General features: G+C 43.8%; 1 protein-coding gene across 2 annotated transcripts in view; it reads left to right on the top strand.

Moving 5' to 3' along the window:
• Nucleotides 1-397: 397 nt before the first annotated feature.
• Nucleotides 398-20,467, top strand: part of SLC19A1 (solute carrier family 19 member 1) — a 31,688-nt gene continuing 11,618 nt past the window's right edge. The window contains exons 1-2 of one of the 2 annotated variants that reach the window (XM_061609745.1): nucleotides 398-543; nucleotides 12,736-12,936. In XM_061609745.1, coding sequence (XP_061465729.1) covers nucleotides 12,760-12,936 — 177 coding nt within the window. In that variant the 5' untranslated portion in view covers nucleotides 398-543; nucleotides 12,736-12,759. Of the gene's footprint in view, nucleotides 544-12,646; nucleotides 12,937-20,467 lie in introns of both variants that reach the window. The other variant, XM_061609744.1, reaches the window with a different exon arrangement.

Here is a 20,467-nt window from a genome sequence, read left to right as displayed (position 1 = left end):
CGCATCCGGCTACCGTATTTAGTAGCAGGCAGCAGCCCCATCCTGACAATGAGCGTTATTGCCGAGCGAGGCCGGTCTTGTTCCGTGGTGCTCAGGACTCAGTAACGTGTTGAAGTTCAAGGTATCAAAAATCTCTAGTTACTAGGGTGGGACGGCATAAATGAATAAACTGCATTTCCCCCAGAAAAAAACACACACGACAGACTAACTGAGCTGGTTGATTATTTTTGTAAGGAAGGAGGGAAAGGCCTCGTTTGCGTACTGTTGCTTTTCTATAGGGCCTCTGCCGCCCTCCGTGCATTGTGGGGATTGTAGTTTCATTGTGTGTTTGTCCGAGGCTGTGCGCGGTAAGAACTACAGTCCCCAGTAGCCACCGGTCCCTCCCTCTCTCTCTCCACGTGCGAGAGGCTGCAAATGCTATGGGAGGTCTCTGTTCCAGAAGGTGCCTATAGGCGCATCATCCTCACCCTGTAGGTGCTGGGAGACGGCTGGATCCAGCTCATTAGGCGCCTGAGCCCGAACCAGTGTATTTGAGAGCAAGAGGTAAAGGCGGGAGGGGCGAGGAGAAGAAATGGAAGGGGCGTGGGGGGCCTGCGGCGGGGACCAGAACCAGTCTTAGTGAGAGGAAAATATTGGGATGCCCCTGGGAAGATAGAGAGTAATAAAGAGTAATCTTGTGGAAAGCTATGCGCCTTGAAAGGAGGAGCGCCTTTTGTTCCCACGCTTGCCATCTTCTGGGATTTGTGTATGTAGAATAGATCAACTGGCGCCTTCTGCAGCCCGCTGTGCGTTCATGTTACTTCTGTGGCAGAAGTTTGACACCCGCATAGCCATGTGTGGGACAGCGAAAACAATAGCGATGAAAGGTTTCTTTTACTGGGTGGGGGTATTTATACATGCCTTTACAACGTTTATATCCTGGCTGTCGCTTTCCTCTATAAAAGCTCAAGGTGGCTAATGGCAAGGAGTAAAAATAAACATAGCAAGATTACGAAAATATCAGAACACACAAAGTAAATAACAAAGCAGCTATTAAAATAATTGGCCTTCTTCCAGCAGTGAAAACAATTCCATACAGCAAGTTAAAAAACAGAATAAACACGTTTAAAACCGAAACTATTCATAGCCCCAACACCTTTCTAAACTGGAAGGTTTTAGCGTACAGGTATGCTGAAACTGCTTGTTTAGAGTGCAGTCTCAACAGTGTTTACTCAGAAGTATGTCCCGTTGTGTTCAAGCTGTCCTGATGATCCCACAGATTATTATGTAGTCATACCCATGATTTTGGACAATTATTGTTATAAAGTGGTGTATATGGTACTATCATTTGTCAAACCAGACCATTGCACTCTTTTAGAGTTTGTACATGGTTGTGCTAGCACAGCCTTCACCAACCTGGTGCCCTCCAGATATTTTGGAGTACAACTTCCACCAACATAGCCATACTCACTTTTTCAGCCTTTTGAAAGCTTGTTTTTTTTTGCCCAAACATAATAGGAAATAGCAGGCTTTCCTTTGCTAGAGGTTTTTAATCAGAGGCTGGATGTCCTCCTATTAGGAATAATATAGCAGTGGATTTCCTGCATTGAGAGAGGGGTTTGGGTAGATAGCCTTAGAAGTCCCTTCCAACTGTATGAATCTTGAGCTTGAAATGTGATTGACAGACAGAATTTAGATTCTCCCTCTGCTGTAAGAACATGTGTGTGGGTGCAAGTAATTGTATGTAAATATAAATAGGCTTAATTGTGGTAGTTCTCATGACCTGGAATGTGGCCAGCTGACTAAAAGCTGCTCAGTATACTACATGTGACTAGCCGACTGGCTATCTTTGCATTTCAGTTGTGGCTGAATGTTATTCCAGCTATTTAAACTGCATCTGAGAAGACATTCAGCACATCTCAGGCAGAGCCTTCTTAACCAGGCAGTTACGCTGTTCTGTCTTCTGTTTAAGTTGCATTCTAACTGCTTTTGGCCAGGGTTGAGGAGCAGGGGAAGTGTGAACCTTCACTTTCCATTCCTTCACTTTCCACTCACCTTTCCATTGATGCCCATGGGGTGAATTTCATTACACCTGCAATGTTGGTGGTGTAAATTGCATCAGGTGCTGTGATGAATGGATGGTGAGGGTTAGGATGCAGCATAACTTTGTTTTCCCCTCACTCTGCCAATTCCACGGGCTTGATGCTCCCCTCATCTTTTGACTCTGGTGTCACTTCAACCAGTGTACGTCGATATGGCAGAGTAAGTCATTTATTCTGACTTGAAGCTGGTTCAGTCAGGGGAGAGCAAGATAAACCACATCTTAACTTCTCTCAGACAGCGTATGAGGGGATTAGGATTGCACCCTCAATCGTACAAAATATTAGCATGAATTGGGAGACTTAATTTTCAGAAGAGAGTTTATGAAGCATGTTATAGTAGTGGTTCTAAATCTTTTTTGGGTCATAGACCCCTTTGAGAATCTGATGAAAGCTATGGACCACCCAAAATAAATAAATGCAATTTATTTTATTGCATTGGAAATGGTGGCAGAGGTTGCCCCTGCTTCATGGACCCCCTGAAGCTCATCCATGGATCGCAGGTTAAGAACCCCTGTGTTGCAGAGACAACTGTGAAAAAAGTAAGGGAGGCACAGATGAGAGAAGCCAACCAATTTTTTTAAAAAGCAGGGGGGAAATTCCAGAAAGAGCAAAGAAAAACCACACAGAAAGTTAGGCCAAAAGTCATTTGAAACATTTTCAAATGACAATGGAAAACCAGTTGATGGGGGCTATTTCAGATATTCAGAAAGGAAGGCCTGTTCCCCATTTACCCACTGACTGTGCTATTAATGGTAGTGGGAGGCACAGCAGAGGTTTTTTCCTGCTGACTGAATTGATGAGAGAATATCGTCCTTTGGGTAGAGCCATTTATATTACGTCCAGCACTTTGAATTAGGCCCAGAAACAAATGAGCAGCCAAAACAGCTGATACAAAAGGGAAATTGTTAAAAAGCATGTTTCACAAGCAGCTATCAGTGCAGCAGGACCGTAGGATTGGTTCTATGGATACAGTAGGCATGCCATACTCCTATTACTAACTTGTGTGAATTATATGCTCAGACCTTTACAAACTTTAGATCAAAAAGAGTAGTGTAAACGTTTTTAAATGGGCTAGTTTTAAAAAATTATTTCAGGAGTATACTTTCTGTGTGCATTGCATTAGTTTTTAAAGAAATAACTGCTTATTGAAAGCTATCGTGGTGAATCCAGTGGACAGGCAGTGGCATGACTCATCAGACTTTACTTCACAATGTTTCAGAGATCAAGTAAGGTGATGCTTGCTCTCCTTGTCTCGTAAGTATTGACGTTCACAAACTTACACTTTGACCACTAGGAGTTGACCCAATAAACTATATATCATCTACTTTGTTTCAGTGCAACGAAAATATTTAATTGTGCTACATGCCTTATCAGAATATCACTTTTGTCTATTTTTTTTGTTTTCTTCTGTCAGTTTTTAATATTGTTTTACTGGCTATTGGTGTCTCAGAAAGCGCCCTGCAGTGAAACTTGATTAGCAATGCAATTAGCAAAAAATAAATCTCTTGGTGTTCGACTGGACTTGCTTGTGGGTGAGCATGCATGGGGTTGCAGATTAACTTGCATTTAAAATTAAGAGAGATGTTACTGCAAATGCCCTCTCTCACACTATGCTGTTTTGTATACTATTTTATTACATTTATATCCCACCTTTTTCTCCAAGGTGCTCAAAGTGGTATACATGGTTCTCCCTTCTCCATTTTATCCTCACAACAGCCCTGTGAAGTAGGGTAGGCTGAGAGATAGTGACTGGCCCAAGGTCACCCGGTGAGCTTGATGGCCGAGTCAGGATTCAAACTCTGAACTCCAGCTCATAGTCCAACATTCTAATCATTACACTACACTGGCTCCTCACTGCATTGTGTTCAAGTAATGATGTGTTCATATTGGGGGCCTTATGACATTCTGGCCCACGTTTCTTTCATATTTAGGATTCTCTCTGTCTGTCTGTCTGTGTGTGTGTGTGTTCATAAAACAAGTTCACAGCTTAACATTTAGACTAGAGGGAGCACCATAATAAGGTGTGGCATAGTGGTAGACCTAGGCATATCCACAAAAAGGATTGGGATTCGAGCAGTACTACAAATAATCCCACAAAGGTTACTAGCCTGTCTGTCTAAACCCAAGTATAAGTCCTTTTTTTGCCATATCAACAGCCTAAAAGACAAAAAGTATCAACACACTTCCAATGTATTATCCCCCATCACCACTAAAGGAATCCTGTAGGGGCCACCTGGAGGCACTGGTCACTTGCCACAGGTGAGCAAGACAAGTTTAATTTTCAAGCCTGGATGAAAGAATAAGAACTGAGGTTTCTTTTTATCTTGAAATATTGTCGGCGACAGCATGGCACCCTATCTGTATTTGCTTTATAGGAGGTAAAAATGGCTTAGTTGCCGTGTACTTTCATTTCATTTGGAGAATATGTTCTGAGTAGCAAAGGCTGAATGAGAACTGGATATCTAGACAATAAAGATGGACAAATCTTATTTTTTAAGAGTGTGTGTTTTCCAAAATGAAGATGCCTTGACTTCCAACCCACTTGATTTATTTCTGTCTCTTGAAGCTAAGCATGTCTGGGCCTCAGTAGTACCTGGGATGGAAATTGTAAATCTCATGGATATTGCTCTGAGTTCCTTGGAGAAAGAACAGAACACAAGTCTAACAGAGATGATACAGGCATACCCCGCTTAACGTTGCTTCACTTAACGTTGCCTCGCTATAACGTACATGCTCCATACGTCCCCATACCCCGCTTAATGTTCATGTGCTTCGCAATAATGTACATTTTATTGGCATGACGCTGCTGCCATCTAGTGGTGATTGCGTGCAGTACGAGTGAGGACAATTGCTTCACTTAAAGTAGATTTTCACTTAAAGTATACTCTCCGGTCCCATTGCGAACGTTAAAGCGGGGTATGTCTGTATACTGGCACAACCTGACAAAGCAAGTTTTGATTGAGTTTCTAAATCTAGAAGGCAACTTTTCTTTAAAATGTGATTTTGGCAAAATACAGCAAAAATGTGAGAAAATTCAGCTGGCCTGAGATACGTCATCTGAGGAGATGATATAAAACAGCAACCACAAATAAAGTTGTTAAAACCAACTCCTGGAAGGTTTATTTGACCTCCACCTTGTGGATGTAAAAAGCGAGGTTGTGTAACATCCAAGTATAGTCATTTTCTACAACTCTATACTAAAAGTCTCAAATGGAGAGCTACACATTCTGCTAAACCATGTACTTTATTATTTTATTATTTATTTTTATTATTATTATTATTAAACCATGTACTTTTCTGGAATCTCTCTCCATCTCAGTTGCTAGTCAGGTTTTTCTATACATCAACGTGTCTGCAGAGTAACATATCTGTTCTCTGTTTGGACAGAGCTGTAGTGGATTAGGGCAGTCTTCTAATATAACATAGTTTTATGATGCTGTGGGTGAGCAAGCAGAACACCTCACTGCACTGTACGACGTGAATTAGCTGATAATTTTTTTCTCCTTTCAGAGGCAACTCCTTGCACCAAATGGAATGCACCTTGGACCTTTTAGGCTTGACTTTCTAAAGACATAGGGATCTGCCACTGGAACATGGGAGGGTGAAAAGTGTGTTTGTGAGGCCTTGTGTGACCCTTTGGATTCTGGCCAAAGTAACTTGATCTTGTGGCAGATAGATAGTGGATATTGGAACTGTAGAAATTATTTTATGATATATGGGGAAGACGTAAACTCTCTCTCCTTAACACTATCAAAATGCATCCAGCCGGGTGTGTGGGAGCAAAGCCAACTGATATAAGAGAGTTTTTATTAACAATTTGTTTTTCAGATTTTAACAAATTTTGCACATGATTGCTGTTCCTACTAGGAAAGGACAACATATAGATCGAGAAATCAATATCCTGATTGAATTCATACTAGTCAAGTGTGGAGGGAACAGATTTCCTGTAATTAATACAACTGCTGAGTAAGTCCTTTCACTTTGCAGAATAGGTTTGATGAGATAGGATTCGGTTAGGATGTTAATTCATATGTATGTGAGCAGTTTCCCCAGCAGAGAACATGTTGAAGATCAACTTATTAGTAAATCTGATTTGTAACTGTTGCTTTTTTCTCTTTTCACTTTTTACATTGCTTGTACTATAGCCTATCTGGTGGTTATAGAGCAACAAATGGGTGACATCAGCTGTGCAGGAAGTGCCAAAAAAGCCAAATTTATAATCACATATGGCTTTGTGCAACAGTGAAGCTTAGGCAGTGGGTTTGATATGATGGAAGGGATTGCTACCTACCTTTTGAGTAGCTAACTGTATGGATGAAGTGATGCTCTCATTTGTGTAATGGGGATGGGTTAGGTCAGCAGTGGGCCATGTGTGGTCCCCCAGATATTGTTGGACTCTGGCCATGCTGGCTGGGACTGATGGGAGTTGGAGTCCATCAACAGCTGGGGGGCCACAGGTTTCCTGCTCCTGGTTAGGCTTATGAGAATCTATGTGACAGAGATGTTGAGGAGCCTATGAAAAGTGACTAGAAGTATAGCTAAAAAAAGAATTTTAAAAGCAGATCACTGTTATAAAAAGTAGATAGGGTAAGACAGTCACTTCATCATTGGTAAAGAGTCTTTTAGCCTGAAAAGGAGAACAGCTGCAGCACTAGGGGACTGAAGAAGACCTGCCCTGGGAGTGCCCTGGGTGCTTGCTGCTTGCTCCTTTGGGTTGCTGTCCCTCGAGACAGCTGAAGTCCCTGGTAAGTGCTGCCTGACCCTTGCTCCAGAGAGAGGCTGCAGTTAATCTTGCAGCCTCTTTCATCAGCTGCTGGCTGGGTGAGGAGGCATTAAAGCCCAGCTGCCCTTGCTCCTTGGGGAGCCCCTTAGGGAGTTGCAAGGGCGCTACCCCCTTCTGTTACCTTCTTTTTTTAATTTGTTTTATTATTTTTCTGTTAAACCAATCTAGAGGACATTGGTGGTATGGAGGGCGTGTGGTACATGTGTAGTTCCTGCACAGGGTGAGAGCTTGTGCAGTGAACTGAATGCTAGAAGAAAGTCGACAGATGCCTTCAGAGTGAGAGTCTGTAACTGACAGAAGGCTGGCCCTCCCCGGGTGTGAGACAGAGGGGGAGTAGATGGGCCCTGTGTGAAAAAGTTTGAATGGGTAGACTGTTCCCAATTCTCACAGAGGCCTACTGAGATAATTGGTTCAGGCAGGTTTTGTTGGTGGGCTCTTGTTGGGTCCATAACAGGTCTTTAGGAGGAGTCTTAATTAGGAGGAACATGGGTGATGCCACCCCAATTTCAGTGATCACGGGTAGAGGGAAATATAGCCATGGGGAGGTGGTGAATTACCATAGAAGACGAGGGCAAGGCTATCTGCGCCTTGTTCCTTGCTGCCGCTCCTCTCATGGATGGGTTCCGCGTTGCTCATCTGCTGTGCCCACTGGCCTGTGTGTGTCGTTGTTTAACGCCAGATCAGTACACAATAAGAAGAGAGCCAGTGTGGTGTAGTGGTTAAGGTGTTGGACTATGACCTGGGAGACCAGGGTTTGAATCCCCACACAGCCATGAAGCGCACTGGGAGACCTTGGGCCAGTCACTGCCTCTCAGCCTCATGAAAACCCTATTCATAGGGTCGCCATAAGTTGGAATCAACTTGAAGGCAGTACACACACGTACACACAATAAGACCACTCTCATCCATGATTTGATTGTGGATGAAGGTGCCGATTTGGTATGCATTACCACGACATGGGTGGGTGAGCTTGGAGGAGTTGATCTGACCCAGCTTTGCCCACCTGGATACTCGGTGCAACACCAGCACAGGTTACAGGGACGGGGGGGGAGGAGTTGCTGTGGTCTACAGAACTTCCATCTCTGTCACCAGGAAACCGCTGTGTCTTGGAGCTGGCTGTGAGGACCTGCACCTGGTGTCAGGCTGAGGAGACAGTAACCTAGGGTTGCTGCTGGTGTACCATCCATCCTGCTGCCTGGCAGCTTCTCTGACCAAGCTGGCAGAGGCCATCTCAGCTGTGGTGTTGGAGAAGCCCAGAATAACCGTGCTGGGTGGTTTCAATGTCCATGCTGAGGCTGCCTCTGGTGTTCCAGCTTGGGACTTCATGATCTCCATCACAACCATGGGGCTGTCACAAGTTGTCACTGGCCCGCCACATAGGGCAGGGCACACCCTCAACTTGGTTTTTGCTCCAGATGGAGGAAAGGGTGGTCTGGAGATGGGGGTGGTGGTGGATGTCACCCCAATGTCATGGTCAGACCACTTCCTAGTGAAGTTTAGACTTATGGCTCCAATCCTTCCCTGCAGGGGTGGTGGACAGATTAAGTTGGTCCACCCCTGGAGAATAATGGAATCCACAGGATTCCTGAATGTCCTGGGGGAGTTCCCAGTAGACAGAGCAGGTGACCCTGTTGAAGCCCTTATCACGCTATGGAACAGTGAGGTGCATCGGGCTCTTGACACTGTTGCCCCAGAGTGCCCTCTCTAGCATTGTGGAGCCCATTTTGCACCTTGGTACCCCAGTGAACTAAGGGTAATGAAACAGACTGGACAATGGCTAGAACGCAAGTGGTGAAAGACATGCTGTGAGCCTGATTGGGCATGAGTAAAACATCATAACCGTGCCTACTGAGCAGCGGTGAAGAAAGCCCACTTCTCTGCCACCATCGCATCCTCAAGTAGCCGTCCAGTGGAGCTTTTCCTTATTGTCAGGGGGTCTGTTGACATCAGCTCCGGGAAATGGCGTTTTAGACCCTTCAGAGGCCCACTGTGAATTGTTTGCAAGGCACTTTGAGGGTAAAGTTGCTCCCCTCCGTAGCAATCTTGATGCCTCATCCACATCTACTGTAGTACCCAGTGAGGTGTCCAGTGCAACGTCTGCTGCAACTTCTTGGGAATGGTTTCAGTTAATGCAGCCTGATGACGTAGGCAAGGTGCTTGTGTTGATGCGGCCAGCAACATGTCCTCTCGACCCTTGCCCTTTTTGGCTTATTAAAGCTTGCTGAGGGGGTCTGACTGAGTGGATCCAGGGTGTGGTCAACGTATCATTGCAGGAGGGAGTGGTTCCAGCCACCCGGAGAGAGGTGGTGATCCAACCGCTCCTGAAAAAGCCCACCCTGGACCCATTGGTTTGTGACAACTATCGACTGGTGGCAAATACTCCCTTCTTAGGGAAGGTGATTGAGAGGGTTGTGGCGCAGCAACTGCAAGTACTCTTGGATGAAACAGATTATCTTGACCCATCCCAGTCTGGGTTCAGGCCTGGTTATGGGACTGAATCAGCCTTAGTCTCCCTGATGGATGACCTTTATCAGGAGAAGGCCAGGGGAAGCGCGAGCTTGTTATTCTTACTTGATCTCTTAGCAGCTTTTGATACCATTGACCATGGTATCCTTCTGGGTCGACGTGGTGAGATAGGCATTGGAGGGACTGTTTTACAGTGGTTCCGATCCTATCTCCAAGGTAGTCCGCAGAGAATAGCATTGGGTGACTGTCTTTCGGCCCCCTGGCAGTTGTGCTGTGGGGTGCTGCAGGGTATAATCTTGTCCCCATGCTGTTTAACATCTCTACGAAGCCCTTGGGAGTGGTCATCAGGAGATTTGGGGTGAGGTGTCAGCAGTATGCTGATGATACCCAGCTCTTTTTTTCTGTAATCTGAATCGGGAGAAGCCATGCAAGCCCTGGACCACTGCCTGGGCTCAGTGGTGGGTTGGATGAGGGCCAGTAAACTGAGTCTGAATCCTAGCAAGACGGAGGTGCTGTCGGTTGGTGGTTTCCGAGTTTGGATAATTGGTCAGTTGCCTGCTTTGGATGGGGCTGTACTCCCTCTTAAAGAGCAGGTTCGTAGTGTGGGGGTGATCCTGGATCCATCTTTGTCGCTAGAGGCCCAGGTGACCTCCATGGGTAGGAGTGCCTTTTACTAGCTTTGGCTGGTAAGACAGCTGTGGCCGTTTCTGGACCGGAATAGCGTGACCACTGTTGTCCATGCCCTGGTAACCTGTAATGCGCTGTATGTGGGGCTGCCCATGAGATTGGTCCGGAAGTTGCAGCTGGTGCAAAATGCGGCGGCAAGACTGCCCACTGGGGTGTCAACATGCCACCCTGCTACTGACTGAATTGCACTGGCTGCCCATTTGCTACCGGGCCCAGTTCAAGATTCTATTTTTAGTTTGCAAAGCCCTGTACAGCTTGGGACCAGGATATCTGCAAGATCGTCTTACCCCTTATATACCCAGTCGATCACTGCGCTCTGCAGGTGAGGGCCTCCTGCAGATGCCATCTTATCAGGAGGTCCATTCCGCACAACATAGGAAATGGCCGTTTACTGTGGTGGCACCTACACTTTGGAATTCTCTCCCCTTAAATATTAGACAGGCGCCGTCTCTGTTATCTTTTCGGCGCCTATTGAAGACCTTCCTCTTTCAACAAGCCTTTTAAGTTGAGACCTATCCCAGTCTGCGTCTGTGTTGGAATTGCTTTTAATATGTTCTTAAACTTTCTTTTTAAAATGTTTTAAATCTTAAAAGATGTTTTGAAAGCTTTTTTTTAAGAAATGCTTTTAAAGATATTTTGTTTTAACATGATATAAATCAAATAGTAAATAAATAATAAATACTGATCTGTGAAACTCAGTGCATTTGGATTTTACATGATTTGGGCTGCAATGCTGTACCCACTTGGGGATAAGCCCCATTGGGGTCAGTGGGACTTACTTCTGAGTAGACATATAGAGGACTGCACAGTTAGCCAAATGAAGATGCAGCTTAACAGGTTTGTGGATGGGACTCTGGGACAGCAGCATAGACACCTCCTCTTCATGGTTCTTGATCTGAAATATCTTGTCATTTTTCTTTTTAGACATGAGTAATTTCTTCTAAGAGAGCCAGTGTGGCATAGTGGTTAGAGTGTTGGGCCAGTCACTGCCTCTCAGCCTCATGAAAACCCTATCCATAGGGTCACCATAAGTCGGAATCGACTTGAAGGCAGTACATTTACATTTCTTCTATCAGAGGAATAGGATTTTCCCATTTTAATTTGATGGGGAGGCTATTTTATCTTAAAAAAACAATCCTTTTCTTTTCCCCCCCTCCTCAAAATTAATGCATAACAACTTGATAAGTCATTCTCTTCATGGATAATTTTCAACTTTAACTCCCTAGAACACTCTAAGCACTTAAAAGATCTGTGAGATCAGTTGTGTTCTCATCTCTGAAACTGCAGTATGGAACTGTAGGTGACCAAGGGCTCCCAAGGGAGAACACCTCAGCAGGGGAGACCAGTGTGGCTCCATCTGCTGGCCAAAGAAGGAGCAGCCGCAGGAGGATTTCTTGCCTCCCTGGCAGCATGAGCCCTCTGCGCCAGCTGCCAGTTGCCCTGGAAGGGAAAAGGACACTCTGGCCCCATCTGTTGGCCAAAGGAGCAAGTGCCACCAATTGCTATTCATGCAAGAATTCCTGCAATCAAGGATCCTCCTGGGATGAGAACCAGATAAAAATGCCCACTTGTAGCTCACCACTTTGTTCTGGCCTTGAAGAACTGGTCTCTCTCCTATATCTCTTCAATCTGTTTCCCTTCCCTTGTGTGTAAAATATATATAGTATGTAAGGCTGATGGCAGGACATATCTCTATTTACTTAAGTTTCGGGTATTGAACTAGGGTCTCTCTTGCAGTGCAGGCATAATAGGCTCATTTATTTTGAAAATATATTTTATGTCCTGCCCTTAATCCAATAATTCATTGAAACAGCCACTACAGTTTAAGGCCACAAGAATGTATACACATAACAACATTTCATTTCCACACAACTGAATTAATTCCAATTACTTATCAAGTGTTTGCATGAGCAGCCATGTTTCATGGTGCTGAGTGCTTCTTCGGAGCCTCATCGCAGCCACCTGAACCAGCTGAAATCTTTGCGTGATTTTGAAAGGCAGCTTCATGTACAATGCATGACAATCTAACGTGGGCATTGATTAGAGCATGAATAACAGTGACAATTAGTATTGGCTACTGTTGTTACTACTAATTACTGTTCTTGAGAATCTGTGCGGTACAGCAGCTACAGTGTTGAATTTGTATGTGGGCAAACATGGGCCTCGTCCTTGCTCAGCTGTGATGGAGCCTGGGTGATCTTGGTTATTTCTCAGACCAACCTTCCTTGCAAGGTTGTTGTGAGGCTAAACCAACCTTTGTTCTAAGCAGAGGCAGGACACATATGTTGCAAATAATAGAGATAATACAAATATTTATCATTCACTGCTTCCAAACACAGCAGCCCAGCTGAATCAACTCGGCTACACTTCAATGTTCCTTGGTTATTTGAAGTTCTGATCTGGCAGCCTTCAAACATTCCATTGAAATAGTCACTGGCCCCCTGTACAAGCAGGCTACGTGTGTTCTAAAGACATGTGCAGTGGCAGGGGGAAAACACAGTGCTATTTGTTCTCCTAGATTTGTTGCAACAAAATGAACTAAATTCCTAGCCAGATGATGGAGGTATTAGTTAATAATGTTCTCACTAGGACACTTGATGTGGTGCCAAACTCTCTCCTTTTTCTGCAGACACATGGGTGGGATATAACCTCTGTGTATTGGAGACTGTATGTTGCAAAGGGACAGAGATGCTGAAAAGAACTACTCTCTTCTACAAGTGATCGAGGTGATCCTGGTGAGCTATGCCTGCTGAGGCCGAAAACCCTGAAAAGCAGCCACCAGACCCACTGCCAGACCCCCGCTGGAAACTGCTTGTGTTCTACCTCTGCTTCTATGGCTTCATGAACCAGATCAGACCTGGAGAGAGCTTCATCACTCCCTACCTGTTGGGATCGGAGAAGAACTTCACGAAGGAAGAGGTGAGGTCAAGGAAGAGGTGCAGGTGGCCAAAGAAAGTACTGACATGAGAATGAAGCAAGCTTTTCTGAGTAGCTTGTAGTTCAGGATGAGGTGCTAGGAATGCCTGCTTTCCCCCATATTCTTCCCAGTGTTTGTTGGTTGGGAAATTGGAGGGAAAGGATTATTCATCCCCCCCATGTGTAATTGTGCATGTGGAAGTGGGATCTGTGTGTGACTTAATGGATTGCAGGTAGGCATAGGCCTCCTGTCACAAGTAATGGCCTGAATGCCACATTTTGACAAACTTCCTAATGGCGTCAGCTGTTCAAAATGGAACAGATTGACGGGAGAAAGTGGGCTCTTTTCTTGAGGTATTTTAGCAGAAGCTGGATGGCCAACTCAGGGATGCTGAGTTTACATCCTGCATTGTAAATCCTACGTTGAGTATCGGGTTGGACTAAATGACCGCCAAGGTACCTTCCAACTCCATAATTCTAGGCAGTGAGAGAAGAGGGTTCCATCGAGCCAGTGCCAACACACTCACTCACTCTTGCCATACAGCAGCACTTGTCTGTCAGGGAATGGCTTGTGCTCCACATTGTTAATCTAGCAGTGGAATTACTGAAAAGTATTTTGTAATATGCAATGTGGTGATGTGTTCCTTTTTGAATTAAGTAAAACCAGAAAGAATCTCAGCCTGAACATATATTCTGCCTGTTGCCTGCTTGTTCAGCAGGTTAGCAAAGCAAACATCTGAATTGCCCGCACAATGTGAACTTCTAACAATATAAGATCTTTTTGAAGAGCCCTGAAGAATGCAATATGTTGAGACATGTTGGGCATAACACATTTTTTATTACTTCAATAATTGGCATCGTTTTTAAGATTTCCCTTTTTCTTCCTGTTCATTCAGTTCCTCATTGGTTGTCCTGCTTGCTTTGAATCTAATACTTTTGGGTGGGTGGGTACTCATGGAAGAAAGTCACAGAGTTCCTTCTTGCCAGTTGATGGCCTCCAAGTGTATGTTTGCCCCCAACTGCAGCTAAGAAATCAGTCATCAGTTTCCTATTTCAGCGATAACCCCCACTTCTTTCACAATCTCCTCCTGAGTATTCTCTAGTAATCTCAGCAATATGTGATGCTCTGTGCCAGCAAGCACAGAGCATCTTGGAAGAATGCAGTAATAATGAAAAGAAGGAGGAGAGTGTGATGATGTGAAATACATGACGTGAGGATGGTCGTCCTTCTCATAAATCCAGTGAAATCGGTTGTGCAACTTATCCAGCTGTCATTGGATTGGTTCAGACAGAACACCAAACCGTGCTTGTGACCCTGGATGAGCAGTCAGCAGCTTAAGCGCTCCCTTGTTCACCTTTTCACATGCACAGGGATTCCCTGCCTCCTATCCTGGTTTGAAGGAAACAGTTTCATTTTTATTTTATTTATTTAAAATATTTATAAATCACATTTACATATAAAATACCATAAGGTGATATACAGACTAAAAACACAGTATTACAATAAAAGCATCAATTGCATCAATAAGAGCTAGTTGGCAAACTGTATGTAATACAGTTTTAGAAGACATTTAAAAACAAACACGGATGGCCCCTGCCAAACCTCTATCAGCAGGGAGTTCCACAGGGCAGGGTCAGCCAAATTAAAGGCTTAGCCCCTGGTAAAGGCCAGCTGAACTTTAGGAGCTTGTGAAAACACCACCAGTGCCCCATCAAAAAAACTCAGTAATTGAGGCAGAGCATAAGGAATCAAGTGGTTCTTGAGGTACTTCAAGCCTAAGTCATTTAAGGCTTTGTGAATTAAGACAACAAACTTTGAATCTGGCCCGGTTACAGCTTGGCAACCAATGCAGCTCTCTCAGCAGCGGAGTTAACATGGTGCCAGTGGCCTGCTCTTGTGAGCAGTGTGGCAGCTGGATTCTGCACTACCTGCAGCTTCTGGGCCAGGTAAAAAGGCAACCCCACATCAAGTGTGTTGCAGCAATTGAGTCTTGAGGTTGCCAATGCATGGACCACTGTGAGCAGGCCTCTAGTGACAAAGAAGGAGTAGCCCCAAGCTGTGGGCCTGCTGTTTCAGAGGGACTGCAATCCCACCCAACTGACAAACTGTTTTTCTATCGCTGGATTACAGGGTGAGCTTAAAGTTAGAGTACAACTTTTTATACTAAATGGTCCACATGTTTCAAGCCAGAGTAGGAGGCAGGGAATTAGTGTGCAGAATGGGGGGAAGAGGAGGGAGCGTGTGAACACAAGGCTCCTGAGTGCTCATTCACAAAGGCCAAACCGCAATTTGGCATTATGTCTAGACTTCCCCTTTCTCCTTGATAGGCTGGTAGCTTTCATCTACCAATGAACCCTCAAGCTTTCCTAGATACTCGAAAAGTTGTTCTTTATCTGGAAGTAATAAGTTGAGGGCAGGGATTGCTAACTCAAACTCCGCTCTCAGATATTGAAGTGTTGTTTATCTGTCACTGCCAGTAAATAAACACTTGGACTCAGACCAGGATTCTAAATAGAGCCAAACCCACCTCCTTTTTTATTTTTCCTTTTTCCTTTTTATTTTATTTTTTGGTGTTGACAGAATTTCAGGGAGAGGGTTCAGCTGCAAGGAAGTGTATTTCTGCTCAGGTGATTGCTGAGGCTTAATAAACAACAATGGTTTTATTCTGCTCAGTTACAATTACTGTTAGAATTGCCATTTGGGCAGGAGGGGTTACTGGATAATTGTGCATTCATAAAATCGAAGTAGGCTGGGAGGAGATTGGGGCGGTGACTCGCAAGGTAAAGAACGGAACATTACAAGGTATTAATCCAGAACAAGGAATCAAATTGAGTACTATAACATTAATTTGATAATAAATATTTTAGCTTTTTTTTTCCACTGATAGTTTTTTTTAAAAAATGAAAAACTGATCTGACATCAGAATTCAGTATTTTTTATTTATTGTGTTTACTACATTTGTATACTGCCCCATAGACAAAGGTCTCTGGGCAGTTTACAAGATAAAAAATCAATATAAATTCTTCATAATAAAAAACAATAGTTCACATTTTAAGTAAACATAACTAAACAATAAATCTCTAAACAATATACATAACATGAGAACAAAATGAATCATATACAAAACACAAAGAAAGAATATAACAATTATAAAAATATATCTAAAAATTCCCATGAATGTTACACTAAAAGCATACATGCAATATCTTATTCTTGGCATCACCTCTTTTGTCTTCATCACAAGGATGTCATGGAGGTCAAATGTTCTCTAATTTCCCATTGTGCTTCTCCCCACCTGACCACCATCTTCTGTAAACAGTATCATTATGAACATTTCTATGAAATATTTTAAAAGTCATATGCTAAAATCATTAACTTGGGAATGGTCCCATAGCACTGAAGAACAGTAATTGTATTTCTGAGTCTCATCATTTTCACTGGAGAGTTCACCATAAGTTTAATCTTTTCCATTGAAATCGTTGGAATTTTTACCAGATTGCGCCCTTGTACAGAGGCTCTAACCCTTTTAACCCCCTGGAGAACATTTGTAAATTTAGGACACTGTTTTGGCACCCCAAGGTACTCATCTCACAGAAGAAAAACTGGCAAAGCTCAGACATCTCCCCCCAGTGCACAAAACAACAAAAGGCAAAGTATTTATGCACAACCCAAAACAGACCAAAATAAAAAAGGAGGTAACACCGCCCAAATGTAGCAAAACACCCACATGGCAACCAAACAAAAGAAAAGTGGGCAAAACATCTCCCCAACACACACCCCCCTCAAAAACAAGACAACCAAACAAAACATCATGGAGAACACACCGTGTGTCTGGCCCAGAGGCATTCTGGGGAAAGTGAGGTCAGAGGGCGGGGTGTCTGGTTGCCTGCACTTTACTTTCCAACTAGCCCAGCACCATCCATGATTAAAAAAAGAAATTAAAAAGAAATTAGGAGTGGCAGGGGTCTTAGTGGATATCAAGGGGATTCCGAGAGTGCCATGGTGCCTATGGGAGCCACTTTGGAGACCACAGAATCCAATTCCATGATGTAAACAGAAATAAAAATCATGTTCAGGGAAGCTTGAAGATCCCCTGCTTAACTTTACATAATATTAGATTCTATTTCAGTTGTTTATTTTGTAAAGTAGCAATTTTAGTGCAAATGCTTTCTCTTTCTTTTTTTTCTTTGTTTAAGAATGATATAAAAACTTCTGTATTGGTAATCTTCCACACTTTTCAAAGAGTAAGTTTTGCTCCTAATAAATTTCAGTTGGCTAGCCTGTCTACTAACCAACTAGCAATAGAAAACTGCTCACAAATGCTGTGTGGATTTTTCTGATTACTGACTTTAAAGGGGGGAAAGGCTCAATTTTGTTTTAATTTAGAGAACTCTGATCTGCCTTAAAGAAGATAAGTGGGATTTTGCAACAGCCTTACTGAGCTAACTCTGACCTGATTTCCTGGTGGTTTATGTTTAAACCTTCTCTCTCTCTCTTTTGTAGAGTAATAGAGTAATTTCTATTTTCTGTCCTCAGAGATTTCTGTGGGACATAGGCAGCTCTTGCTTGTGACAAGAATCATTCCACACAGGCCTGGCTGGGAGAGGTGGCCATGAGGTCACTTAGTTCTGCCTTCCAGTTCTGCCCTTTTGGAAGGGTCAAAGCTCAGGTTCATAGGCATGCTGATTGATTACTGCATGAGCAGTTTCTTCACATGCTGAGAGAACTGAGGGAGGGGAAACAAGATCTGCCCAAACTTATGAAAATAAGTTTGCCCGCTCTCTGTCTTTTAATTGTTCTAACTTATATTTAACCTTTTCACTGGCACTGTGAAGCCTGGCCGGATAGAGTCTCCAACTTCCCACTCTGTTGGGGGATTGATATTGTGGAAGCAAGGAGTACTGTGCCAAGACTCTCTCTAGAACTTGTATGTATTCTTCCTGACTTCTTCCAGCCTAAAAGGCAGGGAAACTGACTGAAGACTGTTGGGTAGCACTTAATGCCCTTCTAAGGATAGGCCAAACGATTCAACAGATTGAATTCAAACAGACAGTACTTTAAGACACGTTGCCGGACAAGGTTTAAAAATCTGCTTCTCATGCCAACAGACACCAAACTCTTCTTAGAGCAGGAAAATATACAGGACCATCTCCATAATTATTGTCCCAGAACAAAGATTTCTAGCTTTGTGTGTCGGCTCAGCCTATCAACTGTATGTTCAGATTCCTTTGCTAATGTTTTGAAAAGTCATTGAACAGAAAACCAAACAGGAACCATCCATAAATATGCAAATTATTCAATTGACTTGATCTGCCTCTTTTACATTAGCTGCAAATTCCTGCAATTGCAGGAGAGGGGCAGTTGCTTCTCAGTCATTCATGTGCCGGCTTTACCTTGGTCTATTATCTCTTTAGTTCCTCTTGTAACTAATTCGCTTTCTTTTAGCGGAGCCTTCTCTTTTTCTTGTTGGTTTCCTGTCCTGTTTCGTTCCTCTCTCTCTCTCTCTCTCTCTGGGGGGATGGGGGGGTGTTCCTCCTTCCCTTGCTTTCCTTTTCTTCCATTAACTAAGTTTTTTAGGTTCTGAAAGAGCTTCTGTACAGAATGGAAAAATTGTACTGGGTGAGGCCTCCTAAGAAGGTGTGGGCCTGGATAGGAGACTGTCTGGGAACCCCCATGTATCTCCGTGATGAGAAAAGGGGGCAATATAAATGGACTAAATAAACCAACAACTTCTGTGAAGCCCATAAATACAGGAGCCGCCTCAGGATCTAGGACTAGCAGCCTTGTGTGGGATTTAGTGAGAAGACGGCAGTTGCTGCTATAGCTCCAAGTCTGTGCACTTTAAAAAGAAAAGCTACTTGTCAGGTCTTATAAATATAACAAAATAGTTGTGGACGAATCAAATGTTAATCTAGGATTAGTCAGTTTTCTCTTTTAACTTCCAGAGCAGCTTCAGTTTTGGACAGTGGGCTATTTGCTTCAGTGTAAAACATACACAGATACTTGCACTTTCATGGTCTGGGTGGTATTTAAATCAAAACCTGACAGGGTGGTTGGGCCAAATATCCCCTACAGCATCCACCATCACTTTTTGTCTCTCTTGACAGTGCAAATTAATTGAGCCTTCCACAAGCGTGTCCATGAGCCTCTTCCTTCCCCCACTCCTCATGGCGTGTTCCCCCACCCCCACTGTGTCCTAGGGCAGCTCTGTCTGGCCAAGGATCAGAGTCCTTCCTGCTGATTTGTTTCCATGGCTGAAAAACCAGCAAGTTCCAATCAAAAGAGGCTGGAGCTTAGCTGACCTCCTTAGCAAGGGACATTGGGGGGGGGTGCTGTTGGGCTCCAACACAAGAGGAGCTCCAAATGTTTTTGTAAAAGGCCAAATATTTGTAATTAAGAAACTGTGACCAGCAGATGCTTTTTTCAGAAACCAAGGACTAGGACATTTTAATTCAGCAGATTTGAGTGCCACCAACATCTTCCCTTCCTGGAATCAGCACACAGTACTGTGCATGTCTTAGTATGCCTGTCTGCTATGTGTCTTGGGTAAAGTGTTCTCGGTGCATTGCAAAAATATACCGAAAAACAAATAGTCAAAACAGCATATAGTCCCTTTTGAGCACAAAAAGAACTCTTTCTCCAGCCAGTACTTTCTTGCCCTCTTACTTCTTGCCCTCTGACAGCTTTTCAGGGCTGTGGTTCTCAGAGTTTGTTGCAACGAGTTCCTCTCTAATTTAAAAACAATCATGGTTCAAGGAAAGCCAGTTAGCCTGGAAGGAAATGATCAACAGGTTCTGGATGGAGTTGTGCTCCCTCTGAAGGACCAAGTTTGCAGCTTCGGGGTTTTCCTGGCCTCTGCGCTATCTGTGGAAGGACAGGTGCCAGTGGCTAGGAGTGGTCTTTACCAGCTTTGGCTGGTACATCACATCTCTCAAGTTACCTATGCCTTCATTACATCCAGATTAGACTACTGCAACATGCTCTAGGTGGGGCTGTCTTTGAAGACTGTTTGGAAACTTCAGCTAGTGCAGAATGCAGCTATCCAGCTGTTAGTTGGGGCAGCCACTCGGAGTATATTACTCCAATATTAATCACCTGCACAGGCTGCCCGTTTATTTCCAGGCCCAATTCAAAGAGCTGGTTATGACCTTTAATGCCCTTAACAGTTCAAGACAGGTGATGGACCCCCTATACCCATATGAACCTGCCTGGCCCCTCCAATTGGCCTCAGAGGCCCTGCACGTAGATCCACCAGTGGGTAAAACTAGACAGGCAGTACACATGATAGGGATTTTTTGGTGGTGGCCTCCTGTTTAAGGAGCTCCCTTCCCCAAGAGCTGCTTTCAGGTACCTCCTTGATTTCTTTTAGACAAACCCTCCTAAAGACTATTCTTTTCCAATCTGCTTTGGGTTAAGATAAACTAGGGTGACTGGTGTTCTGTTGTAGGAATAAGGGGCTTGGCTGTAGTGCGTTTATCCATTTTACTATCTGTTGCTCTTGTTTTGTATTTATGAGTTAGTAATCTATTGCTT

The sequence above is a fragment of the Rhineura floridana genome, chromosome 2 (genome assembly GCF_030035675.1).
Source record: "Rhineura floridana isolate rRhiFlo1 chromosome 2, rRhiFlo1.hap2, whole genome shotgun sequence".
Lineage (NCBI taxonomy): Eukaryota > Metazoa > Chordata > Lepidosauria > Squamata > Rhineuridae > Rhineura > Rhineura floridana.
This window is presented reverse-complemented; position numbering and strand designations above follow the sequence as displayed.